We start from the raw sequence: 22,192 nt of genomic DNA, 5'->3' as shown, positions 1-22,192 counted from the left end.
GCCAAGACTCTCCCTGTTTTCGGGTGTTCCCGGCATGCTAAGTAGCGGGGTCTCTAGGCACCAGCCTGCTACCCTCAGGCTGCTGTTGGACCTCCAGGGTCCTAGAGCCTACCGCGTAGCCGCGAAACGCCCGGAACCGGATGTGACGTCATCGTGGAGGAAGCAGGGAAAGGCGGAGCGTGGCGTGGTGACGTCCTTCCAAGATGGCGGAGAGAGAGTGAAGAAACTGTTTACCCCCTCGGGTTTCTATAAGGTGAGTTCTGTCTTTGCCCCCAGGCCTCTATTCCCGCTCTCTCCAGACCTTGGGGCATTGTAGGGCAGGCTCCGTGGAGTTCGCATTCAGGCCGGAGTGAAGGTGTTAGGGTGGAAAGCTAGGGCGAGGCAGCCCCGATGTTGGCCTTGGCCACAGCCTCTGCCGTGGGAATTGGGGGAGTGGGAGCTGGGCGCAGGGCAGGAAGGCGAAAGTCGGGAGAGACCGGCTTTTACTGTCACTCCCTTGCGGCCTCGAATAGACTGGGGTGGTGGTAGGGAGGAGCGTGGCCTCCTCGGGGCGGGTGACCAGATCTTTGACAACACTTGGCCCAGGTGCTAGTTCTCCGCCCCCTTCGCCACCCGCCTTGCTTTTAAGCCACTGTATGCTCTGCGGAAGGTAACGGGTTTCGGCGATTTGAAAGCAATTTTACACTTAATCTTGGTCGAAAGGCAGAGAAGCATTTGAGAAAATTTTAAAGAACTCGTACCATGTCCTTTGATCATTTGTCCCAAGGAATCATTTCTTAGTGGTTTATTAATTTTGTTTTTGTTTTTGTTTTTTTTTCGTAATTTACACGTGCCTACTGAACTTGAAACTGTGAAGGTTCAACTGATCTTCAGTTCAGTTCAGTCGCTCATTCGTGTCCGACTCTTTGCGATGGAGAAGTGTGAAATTTTGCGGTGCTTTATTTTTTCACTTTGTGGAAATGTTTTCACACATCGTCATTTGTTGACGTGTCCAAAGGATTGTGTTAGTTGACCAAGATGAAATAAAAACTAGGAACGATTTTTATCCCTTCGGCATTTTTATCCGTACTTGCTTGGTAAGAATTTTCTGGGGGCGTAAAATGAGAACAGACTTTGTTCTTGTTTGGATTCTATGTCTCTTTATTCACCAGTGGCTTGGGAGAAAAGTTTGATGAGAACTTAGTGGTACTGATTTACTCTCTCTCTCGTTTTTTTAGAACAAGGATAGAATTCGATTCCGATATCAAAATGCAGTATTCGCACCACTGTGAGCACCTTTTAGAGAGACTGAACAAACAACGGGAAGCAGGTTTTCTTTGTGACTGCACCATAGTGATTGGGGAATTCCAGTTTAAAGCTCACAGGAATGTGCTTGCCTCGTTTAGTGAATATTTTGGTGCAATCTACAGGAGCACTTCTGAGAACAATGTCTTTCTTGATCAGAGTCAGGTGAAGGCTGATGGATTTCAGAAACTGTTGGAGTTTATATACACAGGAACTTTAAATCTTGACAGGTAAGGTACCTATGTTATTTCCACTTACAAAAGCTGGTCAGTAGTCTTGAGCTAAAGCAGATTAGTATTTTTTCCATTCAATCCCAGAACTCTCAGTCTTCAAACACTGGTGTGCCCAGTGTTGTTTTTAATAAAGAGATCAGTATAACTGGTTTGCAGTAAACAGACTACATTTCATAAGCACAAAAAGTACAGATGTTCATAGGATTACAGCATGGTTTTTGGCTTATCTACTGAAACAAAGTGTGTATTTTGAGGAATGGAAACTTAAAGATCATTGAATTCCAATTTGCCCTTGCTTTTTGGTCTTAGGTTCCCTCTGGTCTTCTCTCTCACTCTTCATCCCCTACCTTATAAGATGTTTGGGTGGGAGGTATAGGTGGAGAAAGAAGAAAGAATCTGTTCTTTATTAGTGCCCTCTTTTCAGGACCTCTTCCTGATCTTGATTCAGAAAAATACAATGCTTAAGTCGGCTAGACTGCTTCTCTGAGATGTTGAATGCTGTCACTGCACTGACAGGAAGTAGGTTCTGAAGAACCTGATAACTCAGGCATTTTGTCTTTCATTTTCGATGAACTATGTAGTTAGATTAATACTAATATGCTTACTGGTTGTTGTAGAGAAAGGCGATGGGGATAAAAGGAAAGAGAAACCCATAAAATTACTCCTGCCTTCTTTTCTCCAGCTTTTTTGAAAGTGTAAACATGAATAGGTCACCATCTGACATAGCACAGTTATGAACTTTAGATCTTGCCTGTCAGTCACTGTGTCTCTTGGATCAATATACATTTTCTCTAGGCCTCAGTTTCTCCATCTGAAAAAACGAGATGATAATAACTACATGGGTTGTTACTGTGAAAATTTAGGATTTATTATCTCCCAGTGAACATTAGTTTCCTTCCTTTATTTCTTCTTTTCTATCCCACTTTCCAAATCCTTTGAATCTACATTTATTGGGGAAAATTTAAGGAAAAAAACAAAAAAGGAAACATCTGAAATTCTGCCATACACAGGTAATCACTCTTAACACTTTGATAAATATTCTTTAATTGTTTTCCAGATGATCTCTATAGATACATACATGTACACATTAAACAAAATCCTTCCCTCTTTTTATATTGCAGCTTATCATGAAAATATGTTTCTCTGAAAAGCTGGAATCAGGATTTTCCTTAATCCTATTAAAAAGGAAGCATTCATGCTGTTTGGGATTACTTTTAAATTTTGATGTAATGACATTTTTGTGTCAGTTCTGTATAAGTTGCTTAAAGGAACATCAGTGTCACAGATAAATGTCACACGATAAGTTTTCTGAATATTTGGCTATACAAGTACCTTTGATCTAAAAATTTAGAATGTGTAATATAAAGTAAACAATCACAAAACCAGTGAATTTTGGTTGATCTTTAATTTAGTGATTTCCCTTTCTCAATTAACTTTGCCAGAAAAATGTTGAATTGATTTGAACACACTGAAGGGCACCTTACTTTGAGCCTTCATGCAGAGGACCAGTGTGAAGAGCCAGATGTTTGATTCAATCTTTTTTGCTATACATCTTTCCTGAAGAGCTGGGGAGTTAATTGTTTGAGCCCAGCCACAAATGTAAGAGAAGATATAGACCAAAAATAGAAAGTCTGTACAACTTATTAAGAAAACAGAATAATAAAGAATTAAGTGGACTCAGGAGCTAGTTTCCTTGCTCAAATCTTAGTTCTAATGCTCTGTGATCTTGGACAAGTTACTTCTTTGAAACCTCTGATCCTTTGTATGTAAAATGGTGATTACAATTACTCATATAAAGCAGTTAGCCATAAATCTGGCATAGGTAATTAAATGATTTTTAGTGACTGTTCAAAAAGTGAAAGCAAGTTTGCAGACACTTTTAACTTCATGCTTATAAACAAAAGCAAATCAGTTATTGACATAAATGCTGACTGACTTTCTTAACTGTAACTGAGCTTATAGGCTGTCAGTGAAATAGGTAAATAATTTGTATGAATTACCGTTTCAGTTCTGAACAGTTCGTGTGTGATTCAGTACTAGTTTGTAGTGGTCTGAAAGGTTATCTCATCTAGTTTGTGGTTCATTTACTAAGAACAATTGTAATTTGAGACCGTGGTATAATAAGTGATAGAATAAATTTGGGTTTCATTCTAATACTGTCTCTCACTTTTTATAACTTAATAATAAACTGTGTAACAAAAATCAATTAAAATGCTTAAAAAACAGTGTTTTTACAGACTAAGTGGTATGTACATGCACAGAAATTCATATGCAAGACTAATAAGATTTTACTTATTTTGGGGGCATTCATATTGTACCTTTGCAAACAGAGAGTTAACTTGATTGCAAGGATCATTCCTTATTTGTTCCCCAAATTATAGCCAAAGGCCATAAGAATAGAGTAAGTAATGTATTCTTAGCTAAGGAAGTCAGTTTGCAAACAGATGATTGTCCAAAAGTTTGTAGTATAGTTAGGAATTTGGGATGGATTTTCCCAGAATAAAATGTTCACTAAAACTGGTGATTAGGTTTCCAGACTAGTCTATAAATCTACTTAATGTTTTCTGAAAAAAATTTCTTTCTGGGGAAAAATGACAAATAGGAAGGTTACTTGAGGGTATATATATATGTGTGTGTGTGAGTATATATTCATTCTCAAATAATTAAAAGGGTGTGTTTTTGGTATTAATACCAACTCAGCTCTCTAACTTTACAACTAAGAAAATTGAAGCCCCCAAAGATGCTGACTTAACCCTAGTTAAGTCACCTAGTAGTCCAGAGCCGTTGCTAACGTAAGTGAACAACCAGCCTTCCCCTGCATTGTAAACTTCTGGAGGGCAGAGACTATTTGATATGTCTTAATATCCCTCTGAGTACCACACATGGTAGATGCTCAATAAATATTGATTTGAATGTTGAACATTCAAATTGAACGTTAAATTTTTCTACATAACTCTAATATGACAAATTCTCCAGCTAATTTGTGTTGAATATCAGACACGAAAAAGGTGGGAAGGTTTCTAGAGAGAGCTTAGTGCATTCTAAAACCTTGTTCCTTCAGCTGTGATCCATGGACCAGCAGCATTGGCATCACCAGGGAGTGTGTTAGAAATGCAGATGCTTGGGCCCCAAAACAGACCTACTGAATCTGAATCTACATTTAACAAATTCCTGGGTAATTCAAGTGCACAGGAAGTTTCAAGAAATACTGTTCAGGTTCCTCATAGAGGAGCAGAGGAAGATAATAGTTTTTTAAGACTCTTCTAATTACAAATAAAGAAAAGTTGGTTGCTATCTGAAGAGGCCTCAGGATAAATGGGAGGAGGCAGTAGGCTGCCAACAACTCTTTTTGTGTGTCAGGTATTTTTTTAACAAGTAGAGATATTAACATTTTTGTTTTTCCATGGTTGTACATATGAATGATCCATTACTTTTTTATCTTTTCAACTTCTGTAAAACTGAAGATTTTTTCCTAAACATTCTGAGTGAATAAATTTTAAAAATTTGTTCTGTTAATCATTTTTCATCATTCTACTTCATTAGGTCTTTAAAAGACAGAAATATCTGCGTAGTTGTGTTTCAGAAATGTTTTTTCTTTGATCAGAATATTGTCATTTAGCCTTGTTTCCTTACAGTTGGAATGTTAAAGAAATCCATCAGGCTGCTGACTATCTCAAAGTGGAAGAGGTGGTCACTAAATGTAAAATAAAGATGGAAGATTTTGCTTTTATTGCTAATCCCTCTTCTACAGAGATATCTAGTATTACTGGAAACATTGAATTGAATCAACAGACTTGTCTCCTGACTCTGCGAGATTATAACAGTCGGGAGAAATCAGAAGTGTCTACAGATTTAGTTCAGGCAAATCCTAAACAAGGAGCTTTAGCAAAGAAGTCATCTCAAACTAAAAAGAAGAAGAAGGCCTTCAATTCCCAGAAAACAGGGCAGAATAAAACAGTGCAATATCCCAGTGACATTTTAGAGAATGCATCTGTTGAATTATTTCTCGATGCAAATAAGTTGTCCACACCTATAATAGAACAAGTTGCACAAAGAAGTAATTCAGAACTTGAGTTGACATCAGTTGTGGAAAATACTTTCCCAGCACAAGATATTGTGCAGACTGTTACGGTGAAACGGAAACGTGGAAAATCACAGCCAAACTGTGCTCTGAAAGAACACTCTATGTCTAATATAGCCAGTGTCAAGAACTCTTATGAACTGGAAAGCTCTGGGGAAGAGCTGGATCAGAGGTATTCTAAGGCCAAACCAATGTGTAACACATGTGGGAAAGTGTTTTCGGAAGCCAGCAGCTTGAGAAGACACATGAGAATACATAAAGGAGTCAAACCTTATGTCTGCCACTTATGTGGAAAGGCATTTACCCAGTGTAACCAGCTGAAAACTCATGTAAGGACTCATACAGGTAAGACTGTTTGTGGGAAGTATAGTTTTTATATTGTGACTGAAATGTTTTTATAGACATTAATACATAGTGTTGACTATTTATGTCCAAAATTTAGTATACACTTATATTCATAAAAATATTGAGCATGTTAGACTTGAAAATACCTTGTAATTGTGACCAAATATTTAATGGCTCTTTGTTTTGTTGTAATTGGTACTCTGAAGTCCCAGTGCGTGAACTCTAAATCATTTTTCCTCACAGTTAAAATAAGCATAAACTTAGTTCTAGCTTGCTAACTGTTTAACAGACAATATATTAAAACTGATAAAGAGAAAAAGTAATTACAACTCAGGCTGATTATTAGATTTTGCCAACATATCTCACTACCTGCTTCCTTAGACTTTTTCAACTTCTGAACGTAAATTATATGTACAGTCCTTCCTCAACCTTTATTGGTATGCTAGATTTGTACTTTTTAGAAGCATTATGTATTTCTCTCATCACCTTTCACTGTTATGAAATAAGAAACACTAATTTCTTTTAACTCTATTGGTGTTTTCAATAATCAGTCTGGAAAAAGATCCTATATGCTTTTTTACTTCTGCTGCTGCTAAGTTGCGTCAGTCGTGTCTGACTCTGTGCAACCCCATAGATGGAAGCCCACCAGGCTTCTCTGTCCCTGCGATTCTCCAGGCAAGAACACTGGAGTGGGTTGCCATTTCCTTCTCCAGTGCATGAAAGTGAAAAGTGAAAGTGAAGTCGCTCAGTCGCGTCCAACTCTTAGCGGCCCCATGGACTGTAGCCTAGCAGGCTCCTCCATGGGATTTTCCAGGCAAGAGTACTGGAGTGGGGTGCCATCGCCTTCTCCTAGCAGTTAGTATTTTCTGAATACTGAAACTTCTAATACTGTTGAAGTCTTTTGAAAGTTTGTATGAATTAAGCAACTAAAACAATATTTCCTTCTAAATAAAATTTTATTTACTTTTCTTTTAGGTGAGAAGCCATACAAATGTGAATTGTGTGATAAAGGATTTGCTCAGAAATGCCAGCTAGTCTTCCATAGTCGCATGCATCATGGTGAGGAAAAACCCTATAAATGTGATGTATGCAATTTACAATTTGCAACTTCTAGCAATCTCAAGATTCATGCAAGGTAAAAATAAAAGCAAAAAAGGATATTTGATCTTTAAGTCTGTCATTCAAAGTAGCCTTAAATAGACTATTATATGAGAATTCAGGACAGTAGAGTTCTAATTGTGGTACCGTCATACAATATTATTAGCACAGTGAAAGAACCAGAAGGAAGCCATAATGCCTGGAGGGGGATAAGTAAGGGAGGGAAGTAAGGTCTGAATGGTGTTACGGTGTTCAGAATGTGAAGGTTTTGTAGGCCATTATGATGCTTTTAAGTTTGAGAAAGAAATAAGTGATGTGAACTTACTTGCATTATAAGATCACTCTGGATGCTTTGTTAGCAAAAGATTGTAAGATTGCAAGAGTGGAAGCAAAGTTACCAGTTAGGAAGCTATAGATAAAACCCGAGTGAGAGGGATGATGGTTCAGGTCAGAAAGGTAATAGTGGGTCACCTGGAGGCAGTCGGCAACTAGTTCTCCCGGAAGTGACCTCACCGCCTCCTGGCGCGGCGTCCGATCCTACCGGAAGTGGTGGACGGAAGCCGGTTAAAAAAAAATAATAGTGGGAGAGATAAGTGGTAGTCAGATTCTGCATGTACTTTAAAGGTATAGCAAACAGAATTCTCAGCACATGGATGTGAGGTATAAAAAAGAGTAGAATTAAAAACAATACACAGGTTTTGAGCTTGATCATATGAAAAGATGGAATTACCATTAACTGAAATGGGAATTTGTGGATAGAGCAGTTTAAGTAGGAGTGTGGGAGTTTAGGAGTAGAGTTCTGATCGTGTTAAATTTGAGATGACTATTAGATACCTGAATAGAAATGTGTAAGAGATGGTTCAGTCTGGAAGTCAGGGGACTGGTTTGAGCTGAAGACATAAATTCAGTGGAGGAGGAAATGGCAACCCACTCCAGTATTCTTGCCTAGAGAATCCCAGGGACGGGGGAGCCTGGTGGGCTGCCGTCTATGGGGTCCCAGAGTCAGACACGACTGAAGCGACTTAGCAGCATAAATTCGGAGTCATTGGCATGTAGGTAGTATTTAAAGTCATAATGTTAGAGATGAGGTCACCAGGAGAATGAAGATGGACAGAAAAGACATCAAAGGATGGAGTCATGAGGCACACTAACTTTGAGTTCTGAGAGATAGGCAAGAACCAGCTGAAGTGACTAGGAAGAAACAGCAAAAATAGGGGCAAACCAGAATGTTGGGCAGTCTTGGATTCCAGGTGGAGGAAATGATTTCAGAAAAGAGCTGTCATTGTGTCAAATTCTGATGATAGGGAGATTAGGACCGAGAATTGACTGTTGGATTTGGCAAAGTAAAAGGTTAGCAGTGGTTTTGACGAAAGCAGTGTTAGCAGAGACTGCTACTGCTGCTAAGTCACTTCAGTCGTGTCTGACTCTGTGTGACCCCATAGATGGCAGCCCACCAGGCTCCCCCGTCCCTGGGATTCTCCAGGCAAGAATACTGGAGTGGGTTGCCATTTCCTTCTCCAATGCATGAAAGTGAAAAGTGAAAGTGAAGTCGCTCAGTCGTGTCCAACTCTTCACAACCCCATGGATTGCAGCCTACCAGGCTCCTCCATCCCTGGGATTTTCCAGGCAAGAGTACTGGAGTGGGGTGCCATTGCCTTCTCCGGTTAGCAGAGACTAGTGGGGAAGAAGTGAAGTAGAACTGTTGGAGACTCAGGATCTTACTAAAAGGAGAGCAGAAAAATAGAGGAACAAGTAGGGTCGGGGTCTTTTTTTTTTTTAAGATGGGAGATGTATCAGTATATTTGTATGCTATAATCCAAAGGAGGGGAGGAAATTGATGATACAGGATGGAAGAAATTTCAGGAGTGAACCTGGAATAGGCAAGGGGGATAGTGTCCTAAGTATACAAATAGGAAGAACTACCGTTCTTGTATTAAAGAAAAGCAAACTCTGTAGATACAGATGCCTATAGGTGGAGGTTTGTGATGTAGAAATTTTTTTCTGATTGCTAAAATTTTTCTTAGCAAAACAGGAAGCAAGGACATCAGCTGAGAGTGAGGATGGGTGCTGAAGGTTTAAGGATAGTGAATGGACAAGCAAAAATCATTCCCTGTAGTATTGTGGGCATACTTGACTACCACATATACCTAATGGGAAAACTTTGAACTAATCTCAGAACTAATGTTTTCATAACAACTGAAACATTTATTCTTGACATTATACATTGAAACTGTTGATTTTATTAAAAATTTTTTTAAACTTTTTATTTTGTATTGGAATATAGCCAATAAACAATGTTGTGATAGTTTGAGGTGAACAGGGAAGGGACCCAGCCATACATATACATAGATCTATTCTCCCCTAAACTCCCCTCCCATCCAGGCTACCACAAAACATTGAGCAGAGTTCCATGCTGTCTACAGTAGGTCCTTTTTGTTTATCCATTTTCAGTATAGCAGTGTGTATAGCAGTGTGTACTTACTCCTTAACTGTTTCTTCCCATCCTTCCCCCCCACCCCCCTCCCGCATGACCATAAGTTCTTTGTCTGAGTGTGTTGATCCTCTTTCTGTTTTGTATGTAAATTCGTATGTATCATTTCTTTTTAGATCCCACATATAAGGGATTTCATATATTTCTCCTTCTCTGACTGACTTCAGTCTGTGTGACAGTCTCTAGGTCCAATCTTGTTGCTGCAAGAGGCATTTCATTCTGTTTGATGGCTGAGTAATATTCTGTTGTATAAAAGTATCACATCTATCCATTTTTCTGTAGATGGACATTTAGGTTGCTTTCATGTCTTGGCTATTGTAAACAGTGCTGCAGTGAACATTGGGGTGCATGTATCCTTTTGGATCTTGTTTTTCTCTAGATGTATGGCTTGCAGGGTTATGGTGGCTCTGTTTTTAGTTTTTTAAGGAACCTCCGTACTGTTGTTCATAGTGGCTGTACAAATTTACATTGCCACCAACAGTGCAGGAGGGTTCCCTTCTCTCCACACACCCTCTTCAGCATTTGTTCATGGATTTTTTGATAATAAGACATTCTGGCTGGTGTGATGTGATATGTTGTAGTTCTTTTCTTTTTATGTCGTAGTCTTGAATTCCATTTCTCTAAGTGATATTGAACATCTTTTCATGTACTTCTTGGCCATCTGTATGTCTTCTTTGGAGAAATGTCTATTTAGGTTTTCTGCCCATTTGTTGATTGGGTTGTTTTGATGCTGTTAAGCATCATATGAGCTGTTGGTAAATTTTGGAGACTAATCCCTTGTTGGTCACATCATTTGCAAACATTTTCTCCTAATCTGTGGGTTGTCTTTTTTGTTCCATTTATTGTTTCCTTTGCTATGCCAAAGGTTTTACATTTAAGTAGGTCCCATTTGTTTATTTTTGTACTTATTTCCATTATTCTGGGATGCAGATCAAAAAAGATATTGCTGAGATTTATGTCAGAGTGTTCTGCCTGTGTTTTCCTCTAGGAATTTTATAGTGTCTGGTCTCACATTTAGGTCTTTAATCCATTTCATTTTTTTAATGTAGCTGTTCAGTTTTCCAGCACCATTTGTTGAAGAGACTGTTTTTCCAATATTGTGTAGTCTTGCCTCCTTTGTCACAGATTAATTGATCATAGATGCATGGCTTTATTTCTGGGGAAAACTGTTGATTTAAAATACATATTCTGGATCTGTTCAGATGAAATGAAAATGCTGCATGAAAAATTGTACAGAAAAGTTTGCTATATGATCCTCAGATTGTTTTACTTGCCATCATATATCTCTATAATTATTTACTAATAGGAAGCATAGTGGAGAGAAGCCATACGTCTGTGATAGGTGTGGACAGCGATTTGCCCAAGCCAGCACATTGACCTACCATGTTCGAAGGCATACAGGAGAAAAGCCTTATGTGTGTGATACCTGTGGGAAGGCATTTGCTGTCTCTAGTTCTCTTATCACTCATTCTCGGAAACATACAGGTAAGAATGTGACACAGGGATTGCCTAAAATAAGGACAGTTGTAAATAAAAGAAAAAGGGAAATTGAGCCTTTGAAATTGTGCTTCTTGAAGCTTTTTATGTTTCTGATTTTCACATAAATATTAGATGTAAAAACAGACTTATTTTCTAGAATAATACACAGTGGGTGAAATTTTTTTTTTCATGTAACTTACGTACATGAAAATCAGGTAATTTTGACAGTATGTAAGTTTGAGTTAAGACATTTTTTATGGCGGTAGAAAAACTCCTTAGCCTCTTGAAGCTTCATTTCCCTGGAATAAAGCTGTAAAGTTAAGGGGTTGGGATGAATTTGGATAGAACATCAATTTAGTAGTTACTAAATTGTTCTTAGGACTTTTTCTACAAAACATTCTAAGATTTGTAAATTAAATAGATACTTAAAACCCAAAGTATCAATTTTGAAGCAAAATCTGTTGTTCAAAGATTTTCATTTTTTTGTAGGGTAATTTTTAATAGATCTTCCTAAGTGATTTTAATTCCCCTTTAATAATCTTGTAGATAACAAGAATTGAAATATGGATTGATTAATTCTCATGTTTTTAATTTTATAAAAATCAGACTTTTTGCCCATTTTTAGTCTACTGGAAGGATATTTGGAGAAAGTTTTATTATATGAAAAAGTATCAGGTTATATGAACAGTGTAAAATAATTACTAATATTCATTTAAGTTGGATCACACTGAAAATACCTCTAAAATACAATATAAAGAGGTCTTAATTTAAATAATACTTTAGAACAGCTTACTATAGATTATTGTAACTGATAAATATTATATTGGTATAGTACACCACTTCGCTATCTTTTATTTTCCATCTAGGTGAAAAACCATACATATGTGGTATTTGTGGGAAAAGTTTTATTTCCTCAGGAGAGCTCAACAAACACTTTCGATCCCATACAGGTCTGTGTTTAGGGAGAACGTATTATTTTTTGTTCTCTCTAATTTCTTTTTATGTAAACATTGACTTTAAACCATTATGGACTATATGGTATCTAGTCATACTCTAGCTATAGCTATATTTTAATGTATGAGTATCAGTTTTTATTTGTTTTTTTGTTGTTGTTTGGAGTATGGGTTAAATTGGGTCAAGAATTATGTAGATTTTCTAAGATGTGTTCCAGGTAATCAGTAGTTTTTAAATGATTTGGGTAAAATTGCACAGATATGCCAAAAAATGAAAAGGGATAGGTAATACTAAGATAATATCAGATTTTCTTATGAAACAATATTCAGTATGCAAATTTTAGGGATATATTCTAACAATGACATGGTTATTCTAAAAGGCAGTATATAGATAGTATAAGAACATATTAAATGTTCAAGGTTTTTTAAAACTAAAAGACCACTTTGAAAATGTACTGTTCTTTATCTTTCTAAAAGTTATTCCTCATAATAGAAAGGATTTTCTAATTTATAAGCTACCTGAGAGTAGAAACCATAATTATGCATTTTTCCCCCTCAGCTACATCTCTTAGCCAGAGTCTGGCATATGATTGGCACTCACTAAATGTCTGATAGAGTTAATTTTTTAGTTTGAGGTTTCTGTTAGTGAAAATGCTTCATTTTTCCTTGAAATAGGGAAGCTTTGCATAAAGGAAAGGAGTGCCTATGTGTGGAAGTTTTTATTTTGCTATGTTAGAGCCAAGAGATTAAAATGGTAATTTGAAAGAAATTAAAGTAATGTAATAATGTTAGCACTGTGTTCATGAACGTTGATATTTTTGCCTTCTCAGTTTCTGAAATACTGAGGCTTTGATTTTTTAACTTATTTTTCAGGAGAAAGACCATTTATCTGCGAATTATGTGGAAATTCTTACACAGATATTAAAAATTTAAAGAAGCACAAAACAAAAGTACATTCTGGTAAATGCTTGTGTTTTTTAAAAATTTGGAGCTCTCATATTTGTGCTATTCCTTAAAATGTTGAGATACACATTGTAACAGTTTAAATTAGATATATATTTTTTAAAACAAGGTGTACCCATATGAGGAAGGTAGCTTTGTAATGTGCAGGTGAGTTCACTCTTTGCATATTGACCTTGTAATAAACATTGCTTTAAAATATTTTCTCCTTTAAAAACCTGATGTATGAACAATTTCAAGAATGAAAGAATACATAAACAACTGTATATCACTCTTTCACATACTAGAGTCTGGGTTACCTGGGGTTTATTGTAGTTATGCAGAGAAAGGAGCATCATGAACGCTAGTCCAAAAATTGTATGAGAGGAAATAGGGAAACAGATATCCCCAAATTGTCATAATATGTGGAGTGGAAAACCATACTACAGAATTTTTAGTCTGTTGCTTAGAAATGAATCCTTGAAAAAGTTTCACTGTGCTTACAGTTCTTTTATGCCTAGAAACACTGTTAATCTTCCTCACTGTGTAGAGATGATAGTAAGTTTTTGGTAGTAAACATAAACATCATAAAGATTAAGGTAGTAACATCTGAAAACTTCAGTGAGTCATAAATTCGACGAGCATTTATTAAGTACCTCTAAAGTACACATAACCATGCAGGTACTAGGAAAGTGTAGTCCTAGTCCTCAAAGAGCTTACAGTCTAGTGTGGGAATCCAGAAATCTAAATAAATAACTATGATTACAAGACAAAATGTAGGATATGGTAAAGACACAAGAGTACTGAAGAAGAGATTAAGTCCTGACATGAGTATTGGGAAAGCTTAATTCTAGAGAATCTGAAACATGGAGGATGGAAATGGGAAAGGAAATGTTCATCCAGGCAGAGAGAACATTGTGAAGAGAGTCACTGCAACAAGAGACTGCAGGTTGTATTCTTAACTGGTTGAACCGAAGAATAGTTTGGCAAAAATAGGAGTTATAACTTTACAAAAGTATGCAAGTTTGTCTAATGAGGGTAGTGAGATTGAAATCATGTTAATACTTTTGGAGTGACAACATGGGAAAGCTAGTGGAAAATTTGAAGAGAAAAGTGTGTCTTTAGTCAGCTGGATAATTAATCCCTTGAGTAATGCAGAATTTCTTCTGAAAATAAATGAAAGTGCCATACTTCTGAACTTGAACTCACAGAATGATATGAATTATTCACTAATACATTCAGTGAATTAAAAAGAGTACTTATCTATGTAGCACCGTGAGGTACTTGGAAGTAGTGAAGTGTAATTAGACATTTGCTCTAAGGAATATATAGTCTGTTGAGCATTCAAGGCATACCTAAGTAGGATGTTACATAGCAGTAAGATAGATAGCTAGGTGTCCCGAGGTGGTATATGAAGTATTGACAAATGAGTGATTAAGAAACAGCTTACCCTGGTCTAGAGCAATTAAGTCCATTTTTGTAATGGAGTTCCATTTTGTAATGGACAAGCCTAGTCTTGAGGTCCAGAATGGGTTTGTGCGGGTAATGAGAAGGGCAGATCAGCAAAAGAGAAATGGTGTGACTAAAGGTGGGGTTAGAATGGGAATGGTAAGTAGATGAGTCTTCCTTGGGGTTTTTGTTTTGTTTTTAAAGATAATGAGTTTTTTCCCTTCTTCAGGTGCAGATAAAATTCTAGATTCCAGTATAGAGGATCATCCCTTGAATGAACAAGACTCCATACAAAAAAGTCCTCTGTCAGAAACTCTGGACGTGAAACCTTCTGATGTGACTTTGCCACTGACTCTCCCACTGGGGGCTGAGGACCACCACCTGCTGCTGCCTGTCGCAGACAGCCAGCCTCCTCCTCCAGACGCGTTGCTGAGGCCAGCCGCAAATGGGTATTCAGAGCCACAGTTGATTTTTTTACAACAGCTATATTGACTTTGTGAGGAATATGGAATTGCTAAGACGTCTCTGGTAGTAAACATAAACATTGCTGGTAAGGTGCATATATTCATATTAAATTGACCATTCATTTGAGTTGTGACCATTATTTTCATTCACCAAAGTAAAAGCACCTGATGCTGCATCATAGCTGCAATGCTTGTTTTGATGTTTGGCTTTTATGTCTAGGTTATACACACAACTTTTAAAGGAATGAATTATACTGCAGTAGCACTATTTGGGGTGAATAAGTATAACTTTGTTTTAGAGCTGCCTTAATTCCATTTCTGTTTTTCATTTCAGATTGCCTTTCATTTACTGAAGTGAAATCTATCAGTTTATGATTGAGTTTTGACCTGTAAAATATATTTATTTTCTTCTCAAAATTTAAACAAAATCCATAATAGTATCAGCCCATGACAGTGCTGTTAGCAAGCTCCATAGACCAGTATATAAACTATGAAAGTTGCTCAGTCGTGTCTGACTCTGGCGAATTCTCCAGGCCAGAACTGGGATGGGTAGCCTTTCCCTTCTCCAGGGGATTTTCCCAACCCAGGGATTGAACCCAGGTCTCCCACATTGCAGGCGGATTCTTTACCAGCTGAGCCACAAGGGAAGACTTTCACATTCAAACTGTGAGGGGGGAAATTCATATTTCTACTATAAAAATTGAGGTACTGAATAAGAATTGTGCTATTTCTCTATTAATATAGTGCACCGAAGGTAACTTTTCTAATGAAACAAAAAGTGCTTCTCTTAAAAACTAGAAAACTAGATATAAATTTTGTTGTGTAGAACTCAGAATTCTGGAGAAAATCAGTGGTCAATACTTTTTTGATTTAAGTTGTCTGAGACTACGTTTTCAAAATGAATTTTAGATAGATATTTGGTGTTTTTATCTTATTAAAAGCAGTTTCAAATTTGATGCAGACTGTTTTAATAAGTTTCTAGATTATTGGAGATGAGGGAAATATACTGAGTTGTGAAAATTTTTGATAAGCTTCTCTTATACCTCTTATGCACTTTTAAAAAAATAAAACCCTAAAGAATTTTCTAAATAGAAACTTAGTGCATAGTATAAAACACTTGACTTCTGAATTTGGTACATTATATTCATAAATTGTTAAAAAATTAACTTCAATTATAAGTAGACATTTGAGTTATCAGAAAGCCAGTTTATTAAACATTTTATATTTGAGTTTTTTTATAAGTTTCAAGTTTAAAATTTTTATAGATTAAACCATAACAGTTGGTGGTGGCTGTAGTTTCACATTAGTCCTTTCCCTTCTTAATGAACTTAGAAAATTCAAATTTATTCTGATACTACCACTTGCCCCTTCCATTTTCCCCACGTATTGATTTAGTCTCACTGCCTAGTCTTTGGACATTAAATTTTTAGTTCCACAAAGTCTGTTCCTGTACTACTGATTAAACACCATGGTGACATTATTTCCTATTCTGCCATGCATTAGTTATGGCTCATTTGTTTTCTGCTTTTAAACTACACCTGTAATAAAATTAATATATTTTCTATTGGTATTGATTTCTTTAATTGTGTTTTCTCTGGGGTCCTAGTCATAGGAACCAACTAGAAACTAAACTCTTGTAAACTGTACAGATCATCACCATTTCACAGCACACTCAGCATTTTCACAATAAACTGCCACCAGTGGGGTTGACTTAGAGTTTGAAATACTGCCTTTGTACAATGTACATCAAACTTAGTATTTAATTTATCTAAGAAATCTAATCATTCATATGTATTAATATAATATACAGGATTTAAATACAATTTATAAAGTTATAAAAATGTTCAACTAATCTATTCTGGCTTAAATTCAATAGGAATTTATTGGAATGTGAAGAAATTAAAGAAAATTAAGACAGCCTTTTTAAGAAGTCTGCTGAAATGGAGAGGCTATATTTAATTCACATCTTCATTAATCCAAGCATCTAATGAACAAAATTTCTTTTTAAAAACTGCTACAGTGATGTCATAATTGTGTAAGGGTAGTAGTTACCAGATTTCCTCTAACATGATGGTAATTAGTATTTTGTCTTTACATAAATTAGCCTTTACATTTATTATTTGTCACATTAAAGGATTGAAGTGGCTAAGGTTGATTTATTGTGTTTTTCTTCATCACATTATCTGCTTCTTAGCTAAAATAATTTTATTTTAAATTGCCATGGCATGACGCTCTTCCAGAATGACTTGTAAAGAAAGTTTGAAGACTGAGTTTTTCTCCTGTCATCTTCTAATGCTGTATTACTATCATATGCGTGTATTTTAGTTGTATCTGCTATCATTGTAACACTCACAATTATCAGTTAAGTTCATCTTTAAATATATTTGTTACAGTGCAGTGTTTTGGGAAAGGTCTATTCTAAATTATGTAAGTATTACTACGTTTTTTGAAAGTCTTTTTAGAATGCTGAAGATCTTACTAAGAAATTATTTTCTAAATTAATTTTGTTTTGTATTTGTATTAGATAATTCCTTCTGTATTGTTAGATTTTAGGCTTTTTAAAAAGAAACCATAGATTATATATAAAGGATTTTTTGCTGGTATGTTTTATGTTTCGTTTCATAGACTGATTTTGATAGACAGATTTTAGAAAAGTGTTTTATTTTTTTCCAAAAGAAAAGGTCCTGTCCTGTTGCAACGGTAGTTTGTCACTTTTCTGTATGTTTCATGTCTACAGAAATTATACAAATGATAGTTGAAATGTGCTTATATAAAGACAGTTAATCTACGTGTACTCATTTAAATATCCTAGTACGATGGCTCTAACATTTGATACACATCAAAAACGTTTTTAAAATAGTTGTGTCCAAGCCCCACCACACCTGGGGCCCTCTGCATCAGTCTCCAGAACATGCTAGAAAAGCTCCATAGGTGGTCTTAATGCATACCAAACATAGAAAATGATTATCCTAAACACTTCCTTGTGTTCTTCCTTTTGGCTCTTGATATGCGGTTATGTGGGCACTATCTTTTTTTTTTTTTTGGCTGCACCCTGCAACCTGTGGGATCTTGGTTCTGTGACTAAGGATTGAACCTGGGCCTTCAGCAGTGCAAGTGTGAAGTCCTAACTACTGGACTGCTAGGGAAGTTCCTGTATTGTCTCTTGATAAATGAAGCTCTTAATATGACTTTCCACTTTTTACTCAGATTTTGAGTCTTTGGAATTTGGCTAGAAATACCACCAAATAAATTGTATTTTAATGCCATTTCTGTAAATCCTATGTTTTTACTCATTATTTATGAACATTATTGATAGTTATCAGAGCATTTCTTGAGACAGTGACATGATTTACTTACCTGTCCTCTGCAGCCCCCACCCCACTTCATTCAGCAGAGATGTGATGTATTTGCTTAAGGGATTTGGATAATTATCATGTAAACATAGTAGTCATTCAGAAATAGGGTATTTATTTTCAAGAAGTATATACTGAAATAAACACCATGGATATGAATCAAGTATTTGAATTAAAATATCTGGCTATTACTTGAAATGCTAGAAAATTATTGAAATCAGAATACATAAACTGAACAAGATGATTTCCTCTTTTAAGTTTACAGTCAAATGGGAAAGACAGGCCTGAATGCCAAGTGTTATAACAGAGGAAGGCAGGAAAGGAAATGTCAAGCAGTCAGTAGAAATTGAACGGACAGAGAAAGAGCTGTTGCTCTTCTGGATAGGCAGGCAAGAGGAGATAGCTATTGGGAGGGATTTGTTCACAGCTGACTGAGGTAGGGGAATGGAGAGAAAATCTCAAAGGTGTTGGCAGAGATCGGAATCATCAAAGACACATCTAGGACTATACCCCTACCATCTTGAAAGAGTCCTCTGCCTTTCACTTGTGCTGGAAGAATGGGATTAGATCGCCAGGTTTACACTCCAGGATCTCACACCCTGAACTACAGTTGAATGCTAAAGGGCCACGTTTGTAACATGCTTGTGATTCCATGCTTGTGATCACAGCTTATAGAACACCTTACCAGGAAGAAAACAGTTCTTAGCCCAAACAAGCTACTTCAGACACTTGGTTTATGTGTACATTAAAAAGATCATTTAGATCTGGTCCATAATTAGTGAAGCAAGCCAAAAATCTAAAGGAAATAGTGAAGAAGCAGAGAAAGCTGATCTAGAGAACAAAGCAAGGGGATGAAGTAGGTTTGTAGAACCAAGTGACCACGACCCTGTGACAAACCAAAGTGGCCTGAGGCTTTGCAGTCCCCAGTCCCACTTGAGGTGGTATAGCTATGCTTGTTTGCTTGTGCCTGAATGCCCATGATTTTTGCATATTAAATCCTTACAGTAAATAACCCTTTTCTTTTTTTGGCTTTGCTGCTCACCTTGTGGGATCTTAGTTCCCCAGCCACAGATTGAACCTGCAAATTCCCTAAATCCCCCTTTTCTTAAGCAGACTTGAGCCAGTTTCTCTTCCTGTATCCTCAACTTAGTAACCTAAGTTTTGATCTTTAGTGATTGAGTAGATGGTGATGCTGTTAATTATGATAGGGAGATAAGATGGAGGTTTATGGAAGAGAAGACTTTTTATCTGCTGAATTTGGTGGTGAAACACCTATGTGAAAATGTCTAGCGGTGGTTGGAAATGGTGACTGAAACCCAGTTGAGGTTAAAGCTAGAGATACAGATCTTGCAGCATAAGGCTAATAATTATTGTGACAAATAATTTAGGCAACCCTGGGAGATGATATAGAAGAACAAAAGATGAAGACAGAATCATGGGGGAAAATACATTCTTAAGAATGAGCAAAAGACAGAACAGGAGATAGAAATTGATAACAGGAAGAAAACGAGGGTGGTGCAGATTTCATGAAGACAAAAGTGGCTTTGTACTGAGCACATAGTACAGAGAAATCGGATTCCAGTCAAAGACAAAATTGGGTTGGGTAACTGGAGCATGATGATCCTTTGAGAAAGGCAGCTGCAGTGATAATCGTGGGTAGAAGCCAGGTGGATACAGTTTGAGTAGATGTAAGGATTTTTCAGACTACTTAGTTTGAAAAGCAGAGTACAGCAAACAATCGTTTTATCAAATATCTGAAAAGTATAAACCACTTTATTGCTTCCAAACTTGAAACATTGATAAGTGATGAGCATAATAGAGTCTGCAGCACTGTAACAGAAGTCTGGATTTGCATTGGATCTTAAAGGATGACTGCCAAGAAGGGAATGGAAGAAGTAGTTGCAAATCTACTCATTACAATTCAGATGTGCAGAAGAAGTAGAGTTTTCCTACAGAATTTAACATGTTCGTCCCCTTGAGCTCCCACCCAGTGGGAAGTCTGGAAAAAAGTTAAAAACCTAGTCTGATACAAAGACAATTTATATCTTAAGGGAGTGCTTAAACATTTTAAAACTTGTCTTATCTCTACCCTTTGTCTTCTCTCTAAAATGGTGTCCACCTATGTGGAGGACGAGAGGCTTATATAACCAAGAGGCATGAGGGAAAACACCGTTCTTTCTTTTCCATTTTCTGGACATCCTGCTGGCCTCTGATGCAGTAGGCAGCAGCTTATAAAATATGTGATCAAGTGTTTTCCTAGCCTGCTCAGAGCCCAGTACGTCTTGGCTGACCTGGCTTCACTTTAGTTCTCTTGGATATTAAAAAAGAGAGCCCTGAGACTTCTGCATAAATGCCTCAAACAGTCCTGTTTGGTTGCAGGTTTAGTACATGGCACCCCACTGCAGGCTCCAGATAAGCCTACTTTCTTCACATTCACCTGTTTGCTTCCCATTCAGCTACATTATGAGTCTCCTCTTGGGAGAATATTGGAACTTGTGGGTCCCCTCCATTGCACAGAGGAACAGAGAGTAGCCTGGGAAAGTAAACTGCATCACAAAGGTTTACTTTGATGTGACTGTGTCCTAGCCTGGGAGAATCTCTTTCAGAATCCTATTGACACCCCTACTAACCAGCATATTATGGAATATTTCAAAACAAAAGCTGAATGGATTACTGCTACATTAAACAACATGAATGAATTGCACTAATGTACAAAAGTAGTTGGATACAAAGAGCATATATATGATTCCATTTATTAAAATTCTAAAACATGCAAAACTGTTGTGTTAGACATCATGATGGTGGTTCTATTGGGGAAGATGGTTGGAGGCAGTTCTGACATTTACTCTCTTATCTGTATCGTGGTTAACACAGATGGGTTAGCTTTCTGATAATTCATTTAACTATTAGATACTTCCATTTAAGAGAAGTATATATTTAAAAAAAAATTAATTTGAAGAATGAGAAAACCAGAACGTTGGTTTATAATCTTCAGTGAGATTAAAGATGACCTGGATTGTAAAAATGCAGGTTCCCCAGACTGGAAATTCTGATTCAGTAGGTCTGACTCTTAAGAATCTATTTTTAACAGTTCCCCCATTTGATTCTCATTCTCCATACTTTAAAAAAAAAATGCTGATTTAGCATCTTCAGTTTAAACTATACTCTGGACAGATGTTTGAGCATAAGAAGTCTGTCATACTGTTACACAAGTCTGAGTTTATTGGCTGTTTTAATTGCTAAGAGTAGCATTTCCTCATCAGCTTAATGTTTTCCAAATGTAATGACAATTGTTAAAAATGTTTTTATTTTTTTCTTATAGCATGGTTTTCTTACACCTTGAATTCTGTGGCTTTTCAGATTTGATCAAAAAAGTTTTATTTCCTATTGCATTTTTAACAATATAGAAACCTGACTTTCCTCTGACATGCAACTTTTTTTTAGATAACAGTTATTTAGTTCTAGCTATATTCAGCATGTAATGTAAAAGTGCCAAAGAATTGATGCATTTGAACTGTGGTGTTGGAGAAGACTCTCAAGAGTCCCTTGGACTGCAAGGAGATCCAACCAGTCCATCCTAAAGGAAATCAGTCCTGAATATTCATTGGAAGGACTGATGCTGAAACTCCAATACTTTGGCCACCTGATAAGAAGAACTGACTTGTTTGAAAAGACCCTGATGCTGGGAACGATTGAAGGTGGGAGGAGAAGGGGACGACAGAGGATGAGATGGTTGGATGGCATCACCGACTCAATGGACATGAGTTTGAGTAAACTCTGGGAGTTGGTGACGGACAGGGAGGCCTGGCGTGCTGTAGTCCATGAGGTCACAAAGAGTCGGACATGACTGAGCGACTGAACTGAACTGAATGTAAAAGAACTTTGTAAAAAACCAAGTCTTTATGTCTTCAAAGAAGAAGCCTTAAAGTGAAAAGAAAATAAAATCTGAAACATGCAGCAAATTGGAAACTAAAGTTTGATTAAGAACTAAACTAAGAGTCAAATCAGTAAGTCAAATCAGTC

General features: G+C 36.8%; 1 protein-coding gene across 4 annotated transcripts; it reads left to right on the top strand.

Moving 5' to 3' along the window:
* Window positions 1-116: 116 nt before the first annotated feature.
* MYNN (myoneurin) lies at window positions 117-16,965 on the top strand. 4 transcript variants are annotated; one of them, XR_011464750.1, is made up of 9 exons: window positions 117-253; window positions 1,218-1,514; window positions 5,153-5,943; window positions 6,919-7,078; window positions 10,839-11,017; window positions 11,878-11,961; window positions 12,838-12,924; window positions 14,582-14,902; window positions 16,693-16,965. XR_011464750.1 is itself a non-coding variant. In XM_014482336.2 (9 exons), exons 3-9 carry the CDS (start codon window positions 1,249-1,251, stop codon window positions 14,842-14,844), a joined length of 1,830 nt encoding a protein of 609 aa, XP_014337822.2. In that variant the 5' UTR covers window positions 166-253; window positions 857-1,076; window positions 1,218-1,248; the 3' UTR covers window positions 14,845-16,965. The 4 variants fall into 4 exon arrangements, 3 of the variants coding, with proteins under 3 accessions (XP_070229595.1, XP_070229615.1, XP_014337822.2); XM_014482336.2 differs by adding an exon at window positions 857-1,076 and having other exon boundaries at window positions 166-253; window positions 14,582-16,965; XM_070373494.1 differs by having other exon boundaries at window positions 14,582-16,965.
* Window positions 16,966-22,192: the final 5,227 nt, after the last annotated feature.

Source organism: Bos mutus, chromosome 1, assembly GCF_027580195.1.
Source record: "Bos mutus isolate GX-2022 chromosome 1, NWIPB_WYAK_1.1, whole genome shotgun sequence".
In the NCBI taxonomy this organism is placed as follows: domain Eukaryota; kingdom Metazoa; phylum Chordata; class Mammalia; order Artiodactyla; family Bovidae; genus Bos; species Bos mutus.
This window is presented reverse-complemented; position numbering and strand designations above follow the sequence as displayed.